Raw genomic sequence first — 20,616 nt, forward strand, 5'->3', positions numbered from 1 at the left:
GCCGCAGGTGCTGTAATTCTCAAAAGTCACCCCTAAAGGCACCACTCTTCCATTGTCTCCCAAGGATGCCAACTCAACTCAACTCGATCTAACCTGCCTCACAGGGTTGTTGTGTGGTCAGAATGGGAGAGGAGAAGAACTATGTATGCCACCTTAAGCTCCTTGGGGGGGAATGTGGTATGTAGATGCAATCAATCAATCAATCAATTAGCAAACTCATTCTTCAACTCTGGATCCTTATGGAGGCAAAATGGCACCATCCTGTTGCTTGGGAGGAGACCCCAGATTTGCACCCTAATTGGGTGTGGTGGATCCAAAACAGACCAGTGAGAACTGAGCATGCTCAAGGGGCATGGAATGTTGCGTGTGAGAGAGATGGAATGGAATATCTTGGGAAAGGGCATCTCTGGCATGCCTTGGGCAACTCTGCAACCTTGTGCGGCAGGCTCCCGCTTGTCACCCATTTCAAGAGGAGCCACCTCCTTGTATGTATGTGTGTGTGCGCGTGTGTTTTAAGCCTGATTTTCAGAAAAGGTTTTCAGCATTGTCCATAATTCCCCCCCCCCGCCTTTACAATAACTAATCAGCTGCATTTTTTTTTTTTTGCTTTCTAAAGACACACAGAGAAAGAAACAGAGAGACGGGTTGAGCTTTGAACTCTTCTCCCTCCCACCCCCTTCCAATCTCCTCTTTGGGTCTTGGTTGAAAAGCCTCCCCCCCCCTTCTCATTTGCGTTTAAAATGGATGTTTCATACCGGTTGATTAGTGTTAGTATGGAATACCAGCCGCTCTGAGCTGAGCGCTCAGCTTGATATCTGCGGATTATTCATCAGCTACCCCAGCAGGGGGGACCGTTTCTCACTTTCCCTGTATAGCCTCAAAAGTGTTCAGGTTTGCTTTTTAAGCTTAGCCCCCCCCCCTTCCATGCACTTTCCTTTTTCACAATGCTCCCCCCACTGCCCCCTCCATGAATTGGAAAGGCTATGAGACTGTGCATAGCATCACACCAGCGCCCCGAAAACGCCAAATTCCCCAATTCAGAGGCCAACCGCCTTGTTTCGAACTGTGCACACAAACCGGACCACATACTATGATTTGCCCTTTGCCAGCCTGACTAGGCCAGTTCTTTGACAGATCCCGAAAGAGCGAGAAAATCCATTTGCTTTTTGAATGCTCCCAACATAGAACTTGGCTTAAAATAATAATAAAAAGCAACACAGAAACCAATATAGAGTTGTGTCCAACTGTTTAAAGCAGAGGTGGTTGGAGGATGGATGGTGGCTAACAGATTGAGGTTGAATCCTGACAAGACAGAAGTACTGTTTGTGGGGGACAAGAGGCGGGCAGGTGTGGAGGACTCCCTGGTCCTGAATGGGGTAACTGTGCCCCTGAAGGACCAGGTGCGCAGCCTGGGAGTCATTCTGGACTCACAGCTGTCCATGGAGGCACAGGTCAATTCTGTGTCCAGGGCAGCTGTCTATCAGTTCCATCTGGTACGCAGGCTGAGACCCTACCTGCCTGCAGACTGTCTCGCCAGAGTGATGCATGCTCTGGTTATCTCCCGCTTGGAATACAGTACTGCAATGTGCTCTACATGGGGCTACCTTTGAAGGTGACCCGGAAACTACAACTAATCCAGAATGCGGCAGCTAGACTGGTGACTGGGAGCTGCCGCCGAGACCACATAACACCGGTCTTGAAAGATCTACATTGGCTCCCAGTACGTTTCCGAGCACAGTTCAAAGTGTTGGTGCTGACCTTTAAAGCCCTAAATGGCCTCGGTCCAGTATACCTGAAGGAGCGTCTCCACCCCCATCGTTCTACCCGGACACTGAGGTCCAGTACCGAGGGCCTTCTGGCGGTTCCCTCGCTACGAGAAGCCAAGTTACAGGGAACCAGGCAGAGGGCCTTCTCGGTGGTGGCTCCTGTCCTGTGGAATGCCCTCCCATCAGATGTCAAAGAGAAAAACAGCTACCAGATTTTTAGAAGACATCTGAAGGCAGCCCTGTTTAGGGAGGCTTTTAATGTTTAATTATTTTATTTCATTTTTCTGTTGTAAGCCGCCCAGAGTGGCTGGGGAAACCCAGACAGATGGGCGGGGTATAAATAATAAATTATTATTATTATAGTATGGTAAAGGTAAAGGGACCCCTGACCATTAGGTCCAGTCGTGACCGACTCTGGGGTTGCGCGCTCATCTCGCATTATTGGCCGAGGGAGCCGGCGTACAGCTTCCAGGTCATGTGGCCAGCATGACAAAGCCGCTTCTGGCAAACCAGAGTAGCACATGGAAACGCCGTTTACCTTCCCGCTGTAGCGGTTCCTATTTATCTACTTGCACTTTGACGTGCTTTCGAACTGCTAGGTTGGCAGAAGTGTCATTATAGTATGACACTTCTTTAAATGTATAGTGCAGATGGGGCCTAGCTAAGGTCCATTCATTCCAATGGGTCTACTCTAGAGTAGAACATAGGTGGACACAACCCAGTAAGAAAATAAAGCTAGCCCTTGCCAAACTTAATGGCCAACAGACTAGATTTCCGAACTAAATAATGGCCTTTAAAAATAAAATAAAAAATTGACAAGTCACATCAGCATCTGTATCCACAGGTTGACTGTTTTTAAGGGCCCCTCCCTGCCACCACCATTTATAAATTTGTACAGCTGCAGCAATGTGTGCTGAATTCTACAATAGTAGCTATAATGCTGGCTTCTTAAAAACAAAAAGTGAAACCAATGCATAGTCCAAATGGAGAGGTAGGGTAGCTAGTAACTGGATGGTCTATTCCTGTAAAAGTTTTGAAGCTGTAGTAGCAAATTTTGTTCTGTTCTGACAGGGGGAGTGATGCTCAAGCACTTGGGGCAGATTTTGTCCCCCCACCACCTGCTGCTTGACCTGTTCCTCTGGAAACACCAGGGATTGGATTGCTCAAAGCATGCTCTCTGTACTACTGCCCCCATAGCTACACAAATAAACACCTCCTGGAGAAGGATGGGAAGTGGGGATGTGGGCAAGGGAAGCAGAGAACAGTTGTGGCTGAAGCAATAAACATGGACACCGGAAAGCAAGGAAGGACGACAGGCCTTAGCGCAGGGGTCGGCAAACTAAGGCCCGGGGGCTGGATGTGCCCCCCCGCTCGTAAATCTGGCCCACGGACTCTGCTGCCTGCTTGGTCAGTCCCCACGCACTGTGGACGCCTCACCGTGTGGGGACTGACTTCCGAGACGCTGGCACGGCTTCTGGGTGGGCTTTCTGGTCCTCCCCTCCAGAGCAGGATAAAACAAGCTTGTTCCATCTTTCATGGGATAGCTCTTGATATGGAGATGGCAATAGCCTTCTTATCCTGCAATAGCCTGTCCAGCAGTGAGTTAAAAGCAAAGAAGATTTCTATTTTCTTTGGCTGAAAGATACGCTGGAGCAGTGCAGAGCATAAAGGCTCAGATCCTATTGTCTGACACATGGAAGGCTTTGCCCCTGGAAAGGTGCCACATCAGACGATCTTGGGTTCCAGGAGGAGCAAAAGAAATCAGAAGGTTCTTTAAGGTGCTTTGCCTTCAGAATACTATCCCCTCAGCAGGGCTGAAGCAAGAATCCACTGGCAGTTCAGTCGGCTTCTGCACACATTTGTAAACCACTTATAAATGCCATCTCCAACTCCTCAAAAAAGTCCATCAACGGTGTCTCCGAAAAATTTTACACATCACCTGGGAAGACAGGCGAACTAATATCAGTGTACTGGAAGAAGCAAAGATCACCAGTGTTGACGCAATGATTCTTCAACATCAACTTCATTGGACTGGTCATGTTGTGCGGATGCCTGATGGTCGTCTTCCAAAGCAACTACTCTACTGTTTTCCGAACTTAAAAATGAATGGAAAGCATAATGTTGGGGGTCAACAAAAGCGGTTTAAAGACTGTCTCAAGGCAAATCTAAAAAAATGTAGTATAAACACCGACAACTGGGAAACACTGGCCTGCGGGCGCTCCAGTCGGAGAACAGCCTTTACCAAAAGTGTCATGGGCTTTGAAGAAACTCAAACTCAGGACGCAAGGGAGAAACGTGCTAAGAGGAAGGCACGCTTGGCAAATCCACACCATGATCAACTCCCACCTGGGAACCACTGTGGAAGGATGTGTGGATCCAGAATTGGCCTCCACAGTCACTTGCGGACCCCTTGTTAAAACCATGTTTATGGAAGACAATCTTACTCTGCTACGAGTGATGGCCAAAGGAGGAGAAGTATCCTGTCCATAATTTCAAGTGACAGAAGTAATTGGTAACCCTGTTTGGAAAGTTCCCGCTATCTCTCCCCTCTGTCCTTCCCCCCACCAATCCCCCCTGATGTTCTGCTCACCCCCCTTTCTGCCCACATTATTACCCACTCTAAGAAATAAAATGGATGCATCAAATTATAATCAGCCCCCCCCCCCGACAGAATAGGATAAAAGCACCGGACATACCTATGAAACATTCAAAGAGCAAAAAGGACAAGCAAGCATTTTACGGGGGTGGGTGGGGAGGGGGGTGGAAGCACATTTGGCTCCCAGTTTACAAGCACTCCATAAATAGCTGATGAAGCAGAGGTTGACAAATCAAGCATTGTAACACTTTGAGAATTTATTAGGTCATTTGGAAAGAGTCCGTCGCTGCCCCCAGGTGTTTGAGAACCTCTCTCTTTCCCAACTCTCTGTCCCCTTGGGGAAGGAATTTAACAAAGGAATGTCTTTCAAAAAGAGGCACTCTCTGCTGGCCACCACCATTTCCCCCCTGAAGTGTTTTCAAACACACAGCAAGCTAAAAACAAAAAAAACCCTTAGAAGTTGGGAATTAATTTTATTTATTTATTGAAAAAGGAATAGCTAGCTAGCTAGAGACAGACAGACAGTTATGGGAAGCTGAATGCGAGGGTCAGGTTCGCAATGCCTGAATCCCAAACAAGTTTTTGCAGTATGAGCCCCTGATTTTATATTCCTGCCCCCAGAGGCGTCTTTCCCATAGGGCCTAGTGGTTCGTTGCGCCATTGCACCAGCCTCTCAGGAGCACACCAGCAAGTGGGGAAGCTGCGCGGCTTTGCCGGCGGCCTCCCCTTTCCCTGCACACCGGGGCGCAATGAGCCACTAAGCCCTATGGCTCCTCCTCCTCCTCCTCCTCTCCCTCAGCCGCGGGAATCCCCTCAGCCGCTGCCTGCCGAGCCGCTGTTGTCTGAGGGAGCAGCAGGAACAGCGGTGGTGGGAGCGGCTCCCGAGGGGCCTCTTCCACGTCACCGGTGCCCGCCGCCCCACCACCACCACTCCCCGGGGCACAGGCGGCGTCAGCGTGGCAAGCACCTCCTGCTCCTTGGGCCGCTGGGCAGCAGTGAGAGCGCCGGCAGCGGGCTGTCGTCAGGCAGCGGAGGAGGAGGAGGCGCCCCGGAGCCTCCCAAGCGAGTGCGGAGTTCCGGCAGTCTGGCCAGCCGCACCGCGGCCACCACATTGGCAGCGTATTCTGTGGGTGGCGGCTCCGGGGGCTGCGAGGTGGTCCGCAAGTTGGGACCCGAGTTCTAAATTTTGGGAAATGGAGGGGGCACCAGAGGGATCTTTGTGCCATGGTGCCAGATGTGCTGAAGGCAGCCCTGCCTGCCACACCCCATGGGGGCCTAAATGTAGGACAAAGACTTTGGACTCTTGGCACTCTTGAGTTATAGCCTCAGCTGGGGAACCATCCAGCTGATGGTATATATAAATAACAAGTGCACACACATTATAAATTTTGGAAACGTGTCTGTTCACTATGCATTTGGAGATCTCTGAAGATATCATAACCAAATTTTGCATGAAGGTTCCTAAGACCAAAAATTAGGTTTTCATCTATGTTGGGATACATCTGGGTGCTGTTTTCATAGCTGCCAAGTCTCCCGTATTCCCCGGGAAATCCCCGTTTTTCCAGCTGTTCCTAGCTGAAAAAACGGAATTTTTTTGTTTTTCCCCGGTTTATTCTGGCACGGTGGCCATTTTGGAACTGGGCGGAGCATGCTCAGAAGCGACTTTTGATGCTGCTCTGCCCAGTTCCAAAATGGCTGCAGTGCGACTTCTGGTGCGGCGGCCATTTTGGAACTGGGCAAAGCAGTATCAAAAGTCACTTCTGAGCATGCTCCGCCCAGTTCCAAAATGGCGGCAGCACTACTTCTGGCCTGCTACTTCCGGCCTGGTCCCTTATTTCTCTGACAGCAACTTGGCAGGTATGGCTGTTTTGAAACAAGACAGCAGACAGAACCTTTCAGAGCTGCATTGATGTTGACCGTTGGGTTCAAAACTGCACAGATTTAGGGGTTTATTAAAAGATGCCTGCTTCTTGGGAGAAAAGCGATAACAAACCTAGACAGCATCTTAAAAAGCAGAGACATCACCTTGCCAACAAAGGTCCGTATAGTTAAAGCTATGGTTTTCCCAGTAGTGATGTATGAAAGTGAGAGCTGGACCATCAAGAAGGCTGATCGCCGAAGAATTGATGCTTTTGAATTATGGTGCTGGAGGAGACTCTTGAGAGTCCCATGGACTGCAAGAAGATCAAACCTATCCATTCTGAAGGAAATCAGCCCTGAGTGCTCACTGGAAGGACAGATCCTGAAGCTGAGGCGCCAGTACTTTGGTCATCTCATGAGAAGAGAAGACTCCCTGGAAAAGACCCTGATTTGGGTAAGATTGAGGGCACAAGGAGAAGGGGATGACAGAGGACGAGATGGTTGGACGGTGTTCTCAAAGCTACGAACATGAGTTTGACCAAACTGCAGGAGACAGTGCAAGACAGGAGTGCCTGGTGTGATCTGGTCCATGAGGTCATGAAGAGTCGGACATGACTGAATGACTAAACAACAACAACAACAACAACAACAACAGAATTTCCCATGTAATGCTTTATATAAAGCTGCTAGTATGTGTATTTTATATTATTTCCACTAAGATTGCATCCACACAATGAGTTGCAGCCAACTGTGTTCCATCCAGAGTAGACCCATGGAAATGAATGGTTAGGCATACCTAATAATCTAAAAGACTAACTCTTGAGTAGAAATAGCATTTGATACAATCCAATGCATTTAAAGCATATGGCTCCACCTAAGGAATCCTGGGAACTGTAGTTTATGTGTGCTGGGAATTGGAGATCTGTGATTGGGGGGGGGGAGCTCTGAGTGTTAAAGTGGTAAAAACCAAGGGCATACACCTTTGCAACCATCCAAGACATCCTGCAAGGCAGCAGAGGTTTAGGATCAAGCTTTCCTTCTCCTAGATGAGCTACTTGAGCAGGTTGACGAGCTTCATCTGGAGCACGTGCAGAAACCACCTTCTTGACCATTGGACCCATTCTTGGTCTCGTCTGCTCAATCCGCCAGAGCCCTTCTGCGCACGCAGGGGAAGTCCCTAACTCAGTGAAAGTTTGAGACCCAGCGGCCAATTTCAGTCCAGCAGTACGTTGTCAACCTTGCACCTCTGACCTGTGCCACACTGCATCCTGCTAACGAGAGAGAGAGAGAGAGAGAGAGAGAGAGAGAGAGAGAGAGAGAGAGAGAGAGAGAGATCTCAAGAATTGGTTCCCGCACAGGTTTAGCATCCCCACGGAGTGTACCGCCAGATTGAAGATTGGGGGTTATTAAAGCAGGCTCCACTTGGGCTTGAGTAGGTTGGTCTAAAATGGGGGGGGGGTTTCATCTTATTTATATGGGCATGGTCTTCTGAGTTACGGAGGCAGAGCAACAACTCGTCCAATCTGTCTGTTATCTCTGTTCGTTCAGATTTTGGCAGGTGGGAAAAGGATAGCAGTAATTCATGCTCTATGGAGTTCTCCAAAAGCGTAGCCTTCGTCAGTGGCGGAAGGGGGACATCGATCCAGCCGGTTAGGTCTGCAACCAGGGGAGTTGGAGCCGTGGTAATTGGTAGGCCCTCGGGCTTAACTGCCTTCTTTTTGAGCAAGCAGTTAGGTAAAAGAGGGCGAATCTTGATATTACGGTAGCAAAAACTCTTGTGGCAAAAATTCCAAAATTGATTAAAGATCTTCTTAAGTGCAGGGGACTTTTTGGATTCAAATGAGAGCAGCACTCTCTGCATCTGAGGCCTGGGGAAATAACCTTCTCGGTGGCTAAATTCCTCTTCCTGGCGCTCAAGTGTTGGAAACGTATAATCGAATGCCTTGATGTGGGTTACCTGTAGGAGGTTCAGTAGCGCGGTCATACCTCATTTATGTATCCCTCTGGTGCCTTCAGTTTTATGTTTTTATATTTGTATTGAGAAATGTTTTTCTTTCTGACTATCGGTCGAATAAAGTATATTGGTATATTGTTAGAATTGGTTCCCTTAAAATTTGAGCCACCTTAGATGGGTCTTGAAAGGGTACCTTAAAGTTGATGGAGCTCATTCTAGATAACCAGGCTGCTCGTCATCATGCACATCACCAGCAGAGGTCCCCCCCCCCCCAAGGCAACATGTCAAAAGCAGTTTTTGCAACTCAAGAAAACATACTTGGGCAATTACTCCTTCCTCTACCATGTTGCCAGATTTGCTGTACGCCAGGGCTTTAAAGCAGAGATCTAAGGTTCATATCAACGCTTTAATCCTCTCAGCAGCTTTGGGTATTTCCTGATGTTTACGAGGAGTTCTCTGAGCCTGAGGCTGGGCGCTCATTGCCATCAACAACAGCAGCAGCAACAACAACAGAAAATGAACTTAGCTGAGGTAAAGGAATTGGGTGTGCTTGTTTTTTAAGCCTTAACCACAGCTGTGCAGTGGAATTTGCTTAGGCCCAGCTTAAACAAGAACGGGCCAGAGACGGGAAGAAATGGCTGGTAACATTAGTTTCCTCATTTTCCCTCTGGAATTAGATTGCCTGGTCCCTAAGATTGTGTGGAGATGCTCCCTTGCTTGTCCCATTCTCCCAGGGGTGCCAACTTGAATAAAATATTGGGGGGCAGGTAAGCCCCACCCCACATAATCAAAAACAAGACATGGTGGATGTAATAATGAAAAACTGAATGGTACAGTTTTTGTTAAATATGCAGGGATATAAGTAAGATATGTAAAATGAACCATGGAAAGAGAAGAAGGGAAGTCATTGATATCTTAAGTATGTAAAATGTTTATCCAAAATTGTAAAACAGAAAATGTAATAAGAATCATATTAAAAAAAGAAAACAAGACACCATTTGAATGGCAATGCCCATCAACTCTAGGGCCCCCAGTCGGACGAGACGACCCTCGGGGTCCCTTCCAACTCTACAATGATATGATTCTATGATTTTATGATTCAGGTCCAGCTTATCAGAAGGACCGCCTGCTCCTGTAAAGACCTGAAAGATGACTTAGAATTCAGGCATAGGCAACCTTGGCTCCCCAGATGTTTTGGAACTACAGCTCCCATGACCCCTGACCCCTGGCCCTGTTAGCTATGGATCATGGGAGTTGTAGTTCCAAAACATCTGGAGAGCCAAGGTTGCCTATGCCTGACTTATATCATCTGGTAAAATTCTACTCGTGGCACCAAACCCTACAGGATGCCATTAGGCGCTGACCCAAATATTGGGGTTTTCTACTACTGCAGAAACAGCAACTTCTATTTGTTTGTTTAGATGTAATTTTTGTGCACATTCCCTCATCTGGGTTCTGAGATCTTCTAGGGAGCCCCTTCTGTTGGTCACCCTCACAGGCAAGCTTGGTGGGGATGCAGGAGAGGGCCTTCTCGGTGACTGCTCCCAGACTTTGGGGAGTGCTCCCTGGAGAAGCTACCATGGGTAGGCAAACTAAAGTCTGGGGGCTGGATCCGGCCCAATTGCCTTCTCAATCCGGCCCGTGGACGGTCCGGGAATCAGCGTGTTTTTACATGAGTTGAATGTGTGCTTTTATTTAAAATGCATCTCTGGGTTATTTGTGGGGCATAGGAACTCATTCATTCCCCCCCTCCAAAATATAGTCCAGCCCCCCACGAGGTCTGAGGGACAGTGGACCGGCCCCCTGCTGAAAAAGTTTGCTGACTCATGAGCTAGACTGTCTCCCTCCTTGTGGTCCTTCTGCAGATGAAGACCTTGCTCCAATAGGCTTTGGCGAACTGACAGCTTTTAATGAAAGGGCTGGTGCTGTGCTGTTCTTGTTGTTATTACTCTGTAGGTTCTTAGTAGATCTTAGGTAAAGGTAAAGGGATTCCTGACCGTTAGGTCCAGTCGCAGACGACTCTGGGGTTGTGGCGCTCATCTCGCTTTACTGGCCGAGGGAGCCAGCATGACTAAGCCGCTTCTGGCGAACCAAATAGGTACCGGAGCGGTACCTATTTATCTACTTGCACTGCATACTTTTGAACTGCTAGATTGGCAGGAGCAGGGACCGAGCAACAGGAGCTCACCCTATCACGGGCATTTGAACCGCCGACCTTCTGATCAGCAAGCCCTAGGCTCTGGTTTAACCCACAGTGGATCTTATGTATGTTTTAATTCTATTAATGTTTAATTCTTTTTAATGATTGGTGCTCCTCCCAATGTTTTCAGCTGTTCTTATTTTAATCTGTAAGCCTCCTTGAGTCCCTGTCAGGGAAAGAGGTGGGGTATAAACAAATATATAATAAAGGTAAAGGGTAAAGGGCCCCCTGACCATCAGGTCCAGTTGTGTCCGACTCTGGGGTTGTGGCGTTCATCTCGCTCTATAGGCCAAGGGAGCCAGCGTTTGTCCGCAGACAGCTTCCGGGTCATGTGGCCAGCATGACAAATCTGCTTCTGGCGAACCAGAGCAGCACACGGAAATGCCGTTTACCTTCCCACCAGAGTGGTCCCTATTTATCTATTTGCACTTTGATGTGTTTTCGAACTGCTAGGTGGGCAGGAGCTGGGACCGAGCAATGGGAGCTCACCCTGTTGCAGGGATTCGAATTGCTGACCTTATGATCAGCAAGTCCTAGACTCTGTGGTTTAACCCACAGCGCTACCTGGGTCCCTCAGATAAATGATAATAATTGTCCAGGCTTTCCCTGACTCATAAGACTGAACCTTGTTTTATATGCATGAATACCACCCCAAGTCTTTGTTTTAATTGCTTTTGCACGTTTTATACTGTTGTTTTCCAGGTTTTAGGTGGTATTTTTAAATGGATATTGCTTTTATATTGTACACCGCTTAGAAATTTATTTCATTTTGGAAATATGAAGTGGCTGGAAATGCTATTAAACGAAACAAACAAATAAATCAACGTCTAGAGGGCCAGAGCTTCCACATCCCTGGTTTAGGGGGTTCCTTGAGAGACAGGTTGACGTGCATACGACTCCCCAAGAAGCCAGAAAGTCTGAAAAAACACAGTTGCGCTGGGTCTCGCTGTGGTATTAAACAACATAAGCTAACAGCTGTCTGATGGTGCAATTCCTGGCTCCCGAGTCCCAAGGCATCATTTTCCTGTTTATACTTGCACATCAAATGGACTTTTTGAAAGTTTCCCTGATTTCTTTTTTGTTCTGTTTTCTTTGTTCTGCTTCCATATGGTCTTCCCTCCTCTCTATCCCCTCTGCTTTGGAGATGACATGTATGGGAAATGGCTTATTGTAAGCAACAGGAGGCCGCACAAACCAGGCCCTCCCTCCCACTTTCCCCATGCACACATACACACAGCCAGCTGCATCACGGGGGCAAAACAAACATCAAAGCCAAGCATCAGCCAATTCTTTTTCATACAGGATACAGGTGACGTGTTTATTGATATAGCTGGAATTTTGCCACATACCCAGAGCGGTGTGTATAATTATTCCATAGTTCCCTGCACAAACCTCAGACAAGTGCCTTTTGGTTCGTAATTCAGCATTCAAATCATCTCAGCTTTCAATCTCTTGTTGGTTTTTAAACCCAAGTTTCTAGTCCGTAAGATTGAGCGCAGGCAAGCATGAATGTGCCGCTTCTGAAGTTATGCTGGGGAGAGAGCTGAGCATAGTTTAAGGGTGAAGCACAGCATTTCTCTCTCTCCTTTCTAATAGCAGTAACTGAAACAAGCAAGCAGAAATGGATGGATTTAGATGATCTGGATACCAACCTCATCTGATAATCTGTTAAAAGTACAGTACTTGGTTTGAACAATATCACATGGTAAAGGTAAAGGGACCCCTGACCATTAGGTCCAGTCGTGACCGACTCTGGGGTTGCGCGCTCATCTCGCATTATTGGCCGAGGGAGCCGGCGTATAGCTTCCAGGTCATGTGGCCAGCATGACAAAGCCGTTTCTGGCAAACCAGAGCAGCACATGGAAACGCCGTTTACCTTCCCGCTGGAGCGGTTCCTATTTATCTACTTGCACTTTGAGGTGCTTTCGAACTGCTAGGTTGGCAGGAGCTGGGACCGAGCAATGGGAGCTCACCCCGTCACAGGGATTCGAACCGCCGACCTTCTGATCAGCAAGCCCTAGGCTCAGTGGTTTAACCACAGCGCCACCTGGGTCCCTTTTCACATTAACAAGCAGCAAAAACCATCAGCTTTCTCAGTTCTTCCAATTAAGACACATCATGAAGCAATTGCAAGCAAAACGCTTTAAAAAGAAACCCCATTTGAAAACATTCTGGAACAGAATGACAAAAGAAAATTAATAGCAACAATAAACCAATGCACATAAAAGATATCCCACCAAACACAAACTGGATAAAATCCTTGGCAAATGATCGTAGTAGTAAAATTGACATGTAAGAAGACTGATGCAAAAACCATCAAGAAAGAGAAATGGGCAAATCACAGGGCTGTTTACAACACAACCAGATAAGGTGATAATAATACATAAAAGAACACAATCCTTAAGAGAGAAAAAAAACACACAACATCATTTAGGCAAATAAGAAAACAATGCACATTGTCGAGAACGGAGAAATTTGCATGTCTTAAATAAAACTGCACAGTCACAGCTGATACATGGGGGAATGCTTCTCCTCTTAAGCATTTCGTAAGGTGCACATGCACAACCAAGTAATCTTTCTGGCAGCCCTTGAAAGCAGTTCTAGCTGCTATCATTATCCCCATATTGCAGATGGGGGACTGAGGCTGAGACAAAGGCCACCTAATTGAGACTGTGGCAGAGATTACAGCAGCAGCAGTAACTGCCCGGATTGCAGTTATGGCCAGAACCTCGCACAAAGAAAGAAAATTGGCAAGATCTTTCTAAAAGCCATGAAGCAGTTGCCTTAGAGCTCTGGATGTGACCTGCTGGTTGAGCTCCCGCCCCGCCCCCTCCTAGGACCAGGTATATGATGATAGGCATCCTGATTTGCTGGCTGGGTGTTTACATGCCTTCACATTAAAACATTGGTTCATCTCACCCTCTTAACCTCCCCAATCACTTTCCCAACTCCAAAAACAAACCAACAAACCCACAGTGCTTTGTAAAAACAAAGCACCTATTATGCAGTTTATAACAATAAATGCTTTTGATAAAGTGGTTTTTTAAATGAGATTCTATCCCAGGGGTGGTCAACCACAGGGCCTGGGGGCTGAATGTGGATATACAAACTTCTCTGTTTGACCCTCAGGAAACCTACCAGAACAAACACCCTACTTACCCAGTTTTGCACCCTCTCCATGGGTGTAACTAATGGAGCGGTCCCCCCTAGATCAAATAAAACAATAGAAATACTTAACTGACCAATCACATCAGTTCTGCCCCCCTTCCAACCAAATCCTGTCCTCAAATTTCCATAGGTTGTTCCACTGGCATGCACTCCCTTCGAAGACTTCCCAGAATGGGATGGGGGCCCCTTGGTTGAAAAAGTTAGCCAACACCTGTTCTATCCAGACTCTCATCAAATCAGTAGGGCTGCCATACATCCAGATTTTCCTGGACATTACTGGGATTTCAAAGGCGGAATTGATGCCTGGGGGGAATTTCTGAAAGGCTTTGTCCTGGATGTTAGGCAAGTCAATCGAAAAAAAAGAAAAAAGTTGAAGAATTTTGGGGTCTTCCTAAAAATAAAAAAATAAACAAAAAATAAACAAATCCCTCAAACTAGGGTGTCCTGGTTTTTACTTTTTGAAATATGGCAACCCTAAAATTGCCACCTCATGAGAAGACTCCCTGGAAAAGACCCTGATGTTGGGAAAGATTGAGGGCACTAGGAGAAGGGGACGACAGAGGACGAGATGGTTGGACAGTGTTCTCGAAGCTACGAACATGAGTTTGACCAAACTGCGGGAGGTAGTGGAAGACAGGAGTGCCTGGCGTGCTCTGGTCCATGGGGTCACGAAGAGTCGGACAGGACTAAACAACTAAACAACAACAACAATTCCTCTTAGGCCTTGGTTAACAGCACTGACTATTGAGATCAAGCAGACACCTTCACTGTGCTCTTTTGGGTGCTTGCTAAAAACATTTCTGTTTAGGCCAGGGATGGCCAAACTTGTCCCTCCAGAAGTTTTGGGACTACAACTCCCATCAGCCCTAGCTAACAGGACTAGTGGTCAGGGATGATGGGAATTGTAGTCCCAAAAGAGCTGGAGTGCCAAGTTTGGCCATCACTGGTTTAGGCAAACCTAATCAGACGCTTAACAGATGCGGGTGGCGCTGTGGTCTAAACCACTGAGCCTAGGGCTTGCCGATCAGAAGGTCTGCGGTTTGAATCCCCACGACGGGGTGAGCTCCCGTTGCTCAGTCCCAGCTCCTGCCCACCTAGCAGTTCGAAAGCACATCAAAGTGCAAGTAGATAAATAGGTACCGCTCCGGTGGGAAGGTAAAAAGTGTTTCCGTGCGCTGCTCTGGTTCACCAGAAGTGGCTTAGTCATGCTGGACAAATGACCCGGAAGCTGTACGCCCGCTCCCTCGGCCAGTAAAGCGAGATGAGCGCCGCGAACCCAGAGTCGTCCGCAACTGGACCTAACAGTCAGGGGTCCCTTTACCTTTAATCAGATGCTTAGAAAGTTGAGGTAATCTTAATCTATGTTAGCTTTTTAATTTACCTGATTCCTTGATTCACTGCTCCATCTGGTGGGAGATACATATATTGCTTCCTAGCCACGTGCCAAACTTTAAAACAGAAGCCAGCCCGCTAGCAATTGCCAACCAGCAGAGGCAATTAAGAAGGTGCATTACAGCCCCTTCCAAGAACTATGGGTTGCTAGATGGTTCTTTCTTTCTCTTTCTTCTAAAAAACCTGTTTCCCGTCCAAGCTGGCGGGAATGCTGGAGTTTGTTTCTTTATCACACTGGAGATTCTCTGAAGTCTCTCAGCCTCACTCACCTCACAGAGTTTTTGTTGTGAGGGAGAAAGGGAAAGGAGAATGTTAGCTGTTCTGAGACTCCTTCGAGTAGTGATAAAACGGGATATCAAATCCAAACTCATCCTCTTCTTCTATTAATAGCGTTTTATAGACTAATTGATTTCTGCTTTATTTGTGATGCTGCATTATGTTTTATTATTGTTTATAAGCTGCTTTGGGATTTGTTTGAATGAAAAGTGGCACTGAAATACAATAAATCAAAGCAAATCAAATCTTTCCTTTTCCCTCCCCACCCCACTTTCCTTTTGTGCTGTGTCATTTTAAATTGCAGTCCTGACAGTGATTGATTAGTTATTTGAGGTCGCTGAAAAATAGAACATTTTGTTTTATTAACAAATAGGAAAACTGCCCAATTAAAAATATTGAGTGCTGCTACCGCTTCTAAATCCAGAGCGTTTTAAAACCACGCGCCAACCTGAGGCTGTCTCTCCAGCGCGTCCGAAAATTCCGGGTCGCTTCGGTAACTTTCGGGACTCCTCGGTAACTTTCGTTTATTTCTCAGAGCGGGGTAAATACAGTACTGTACGCTTCCCAATGTGCCGCCGCCGGCCGCAAGCGACCGGCTTCGGAAACGTTCGGCATCACATGCCTGTTAGAAGGCGCGGGAGGGACGGGGAGGTCACGAGGACCAATCAGAGCTCGGCGCGCTTCTTCCTCGCTTTCGAAGCGTTCCGAGGGAGGGTCGACGGAGTTCATCCGCAGAGAACGCGCGCGTGAGAAAAATATCCCTAAACATAACGTCGTTATTATTTTTTACGACGAGGAATACGATAAAAAAAAGAAAGAAAAAAGGCTGGGAGTTGGCTCCGTGTGAGAAAATGGGCCAACGGCGCCGGGGATTCAAAAGGCGAGGTTCGTAACGTGGCGCGGAGTGATTTTCTTATCTTTATGACGTCCATCCCAATCCCGCTTCGAAAGGTGGAAAGAGCCGTTAGGGCGTAGCCCCGGTTTTTTGCGTGCGTGTCTTTTTACAATAGGCGTTGTGGGCGGGGTCAGCCTGCACGTGCTCCTCCCGGGGTCTATAAAAGGCCGTTAACCGTCACACCAACGCCTCTTGGGACCGATTGGAGGATCCCGGTGTAACGTCTCCGTGGGATCGTTCGCTGGTGGGCAGGACAAAAGGGGCCGTGGGCGTTGGGAAGAGGGGGCTGGGGTTAAAGGGAGATTCGCCCTTCCTCAGATTATCAAGGCAAGTACTCAGGTCAGCAGTGCCTCTGCACATGTGCAGCGTGCCTTCGCAAATCTAGTGTTTGCTTCGAGTTTTTGTTGTGTTTTATGTGAGGGGGGGGGCGGAGTGGTTGGGGGGGAGTTGACAGCTTTCTTCATAGCTCCCGCACTCTTTGGGATGTTTTAAAATAATTTTAAAATAATAATAATTACATTCCGGATTTTAAAATAGTTGTTGCTGTTATCATCAAACCCTTAAGTTGTCAAGACAGATGGTGGAAGGGCGTGTCCTCAGGCCTGCGGTGCCTCTGTGCATGTACAAAGAAGGTATTGGCTTTGGGTTTTGTGTGTGAGAGTGGGGAGTGGGTTGGCAACTTTCTTAGCTCTCACATTATTTGGGATTTTAAAAATTAATTTAGATATTTTTGTTTGTAACCCTTTAATTGTCATGACAGGTTGTGGAATGGTGTCTTAGGCTTGCAGTGCCTCTGTGTATGTACAGAGTGTCTCTGCTTCGTTAATGTTTCATTAGCTTAATGAAACAAGGTCTTTGCTTGCGGGGCTGCCCCCCTCCCCGCCCTTTTTTAGTTCCTGCATTGTTTTTAAAAACCTCTCTCTCTCTCTCTCTCTCTCTCTCTCTCTCTCTCTCTCTCTCTCTCTCTCTCTCTCTCTCTCTCTCTCTGTGTGTGTGTGTGTGTGTGTGTGTGTGTGTGTGTGTGTGTGTGTGTTAAGGTTCCCTTGCAAACTGCCTTGCAAAACTGTAATATATAAAACTAGGGTATAAATAATTTAAAAATACAAAAAACAAAGAAAGCTCAGTTAGATCCAGATGTAATAATATATGTTAGATTATTAGAGCTAAATTAGTTATTCCTAGCTTCTCATTGATCTTAGTTTGGCATACTATTACAATTAGTCATGATTATCGGTTTCTGTAGGTCTACTGTTGAGTATGATTAAAATTTGAATATGCCCATGCATCTACTCTTGAGTTTATGTTACAAATGCAAGCAAACATATTCCATAATACTGTAGGGTTTTTTTTAAAATGAAGACATTACACAGTAATATGCAGCAGTGTGTATTTTGTGCGTTTGGGTCATTTACATGTGTACTCAAAAGAAGGTTGATGGGACTTATTCTTGGGTAAACTGCAATCACAGAAGTACATCCAGTGTTAGTCATGTTTATTGATTTCACTGTGTCTACTCTGGATTTAACTAACTTTAACCCATTAATTTTGGTGGGTTTAGTCTTAAGTTGACTTTAGTTTGGTATACCCCATGCGTGTGTGTTTGTGATATTGAAGATGCTGTGTGTCCCGTTGCTTTTGCTTTATCCCTAAAAACAGACCTTTATGATATTAAATAACAAGAATATAATACAGGGGCGTAGCCAGGATCAAAACTAGGGGGGGCAAGCCATGGTCGTTCAGGGGCGGGGCCCCGAAGTGGCAACGTGGGCGGGGCTACAGGGCCAGCTGGCCTGATGACATTGTGGTGGCCGCGGCAGCGGCCACCTTGTGTTTCTGGGGCTGGCAGCGTTGGCGGCTACCCTGCTTGGCTGGAGAGGACGGGAGGGTCGGGCAGGCGAGAGGGGGTGACAGGGCGGGCGAGGGCGAGGCAAGGGCTTTGTATGTGGGGCTTATCTGCCCCCCCACCAGTATTTTATTAAGGATGGAAGAGGGAGGGAAGAAAGGAAGAATAGAGAGAGGGATAACTCCATTTGTGGGTGCCTCTGGGTGACGCTGTGATGCTGGAACTCTGCAGCAAGAGGAAGATACGGTACGCCTGTACAGGAGACTTGCAAGCAGCTTTCTCTCTGCTTGATTTACAGCAGGCACGTCCAACAGGTAGATTGTGATCTACCAGTAGATCACTGGATGTCTGTGGTAGATCACTGGTAGGTCACTGGCACCCCTAAAAAAGCTCACCCCAAATTTTCCTCCTCCCTTAAAAAAGCTGAACTATGACCTGAAGCCCTAAACAAGCCCTATCTGTGTCCGATATTGAATTCAAACTGGTGAATGAATAGCACAGCAGTTGAAGAGGGGTTGGGAAATGTATGTAAAAATAAGAATACAGAAAGGAGAAGGGGGTGAGTGGGTGGAGAACGTGGAGTGAGGAGAAAGGTAGGAAAGGAGGAAGAAATAAGTCAGAAATCCAGAAAAAGATCGCAACAGGTCTGGAGTAAACTTTTTAATGTTAGTTTTATCTAAAAGTTTAATTTATATTCTCCCTTTCCTCAAAAGGAGCTCAAGGTGGTGTACGTGCTGCTTTTCTCCATTTTATCCTTGCAACAATCCTGTGAGGTAGGTTTTAGGGAGTGGAGGTGTTATGGTGAACTGCTGGCAGCTGTGGGAAGCACCTCCTTTGTGTGGCACAGAGTGAGCTGTTGGGGTAAGATCTCCCTTGTGGACTTTTTGGGGGTGGTAGGATTCCCCATGTGCTGTTTCCATTTAATCTAACTTGTGTAAAATGAAGGTTACAATCTTCATACCAAAGCAGTGATAACCCCAAGCCTTTTTCGTCAGAGGTAAGTGCACTCATTTCTACGTGAAAGTGAGTTTCTTTGAGTTAAATATGGCTTAATTCTAAATAATGGGAGCCTTAAAATAGAATTTTATATGCTCCATGGGACACATGTCTTAGAGCTAAGCATATCTATATCTAGTGGTTGCTATAAATTCCGGAGAATTTTACTTTGAAGCCTCACAGCCTGCTAAATCAGCTTCCAAAAGTTACTAGTTTAGATAAGAAATTGCTAGCCTACTGAGGGCTCGACAGAGAAGGGATGTAAAATTATGTCCCTCTGGCAGCCTGCTTGGTTTCATTGTGGAGGGAAATGACAATTTTAAACAGCAGCAGAAGTTTGAGTAAAGCACAGAATTGATAGGTCGGCAAGTGGCAATTTTCAGCAGTGGCAGAGGTTTGAGTAAAATGAGTGGGGGGAATGGGAGCTTACACAGGAGTTGTGTAAGCTTTTTGGTGTTGGCTTCTAGGGCTGGGTGATATATTGTCCAAAACCAGTTTGAAGTCCCTGTAGTGATACTGGTTTCATAATTTGACATGGCAATATATTGTGAATCATAGTGTGTGTGTGCGCGCTATGCAAAAATCACAATGTGGGAAAAACCGTTAAGCCATCCAATGCTTCTACATAGCTCCATCCTTATTTCAGACAGTGTGACATATCAGTATATCATGATGTTAAGCTGGTGATTTATCATGATGTTGAAAACCAGATATTGCCCAGCTTTATTAGCTTCTGAGTTGTACCCATCGCTGCAATTTTGCTTTGTTAAATCACGTTTCTTTTTTTAAAAAAAGCAACCTTTACTCATAATTCTGCCATTGTTTAAAAAAGCCATTTCCCTTTGTGTGCTTCCCTTCCTGTTTTACTCAAAACTTATCCCATTCCTCAGATGTGTAAGCTAAGCAAACTATTCAGGGGCCAAGTTAACACAATTTTTTTCCTATATGACAAAAAACAAGGGGGGGGGTCTATTTTTTGAATGAGGAAAAAAGCTAATGCGGGGAAGTGACTAAGCAGCCCTTTCTGCATTTCCTCCACTGAAACTGTCAGCCTTTGTTTTGTGTTGGTTTCAGTGTTGGAGAAAAGGTATGAGACTATTAATCTGGAGTTTGCCCTTTATTTTTAAAGGATTCTTTGAGCATCTTCTAATAGTGCTCACAGACTTTTACATTTGTTGTCCAGAAATTAGAATGAGCCAGTGTGTGGCTTTAGCTTGAATGCTGGTAGATAATTTTTTACCTTATTGGAATATGAGGGAATCAAAATATGTGTGCGTTTCATTTATTACAGCTTATTACTTGAGCAACCATGTCTGGTAGAGCCAGAGCCAGAGCAAGGGGAAGGGCCCGTGGCCAGGAGTCTGCTACACCTACAGTAGGAGTACCTATGGTGAGTGTTTAAAAGCTTAAGGGTTGGATACAGTCAAACCTCATGTTGCGTCCACTGCGGGTTGCGTTTTTTCACGATACGAATGCGGCGGACCCAGAAGTGTTTACTTCTGGGTTTCGCCGCATGCACAGAAGCATTCGGGTCCGCTCGGGTTGTGAACTTTTCGGGGTGTGAACGGCACCCTGGAACGAGTCAGGTCTGCAACTCGAGGTACACTGTATTTAGATATAGGGAGTGTTGATTCATGCATAGTTTTATATTCCATTGCTTGAGTTTTCTT

At 46.5% G+C, this 20,616-nt stretch overlaps 1 protein-coding gene across 13 annotated transcripts in view; it reads left to right on the forward strand.

Annotated features, from left to right (window-relative positions):
- The window catches only part of PIWIL1 (piwi like RNA-mediated gene silencing 1), a 57,333-nt gene that overhangs the window by 16,211 nt on the left and 20,506 nt on the right, over positions 1–20,616 (forward strand). For 2 of the 13 annotated variants that reach the window (XM_088659559.1, XM_060269472.2), the window contains exons 1-3: positions 16,650–16,739; positions 18,664–18,723; positions 20,238–20,336. In XM_088659559.1, the coding sequence (XP_088515685.1) occupies positions 20,256–20,336 (81 nt within the window). In that variant the 5' untranslated portion in view covers positions 16,650–16,739; positions 18,664–18,723; positions 20,238–20,255. Of the gene's footprint in view, positions 1–15,913; positions 16,098–16,266; positions 16,435–16,649; positions 16,740–18,663; positions 18,948–20,237; positions 20,337–20,616 lie in introns of those variants that run through there. The other 11 variants (XM_088659565.1, XM_088659560.1, XM_088659564.1 and 8 more) reach the window with 11 other exon arrangements.

This window comes from Zootoca vivipara, chromosome 16, assembly GCF_965207765.1.
Source record: "Zootoca vivipara chromosome 16, rZooViv2.hap1.1, whole genome shotgun sequence".
In the NCBI taxonomy this organism is placed as follows: domain Eukaryota; kingdom Metazoa; phylum Chordata; class Lepidosauria; order Squamata; family Lacertidae; genus Zootoca; species Zootoca vivipara.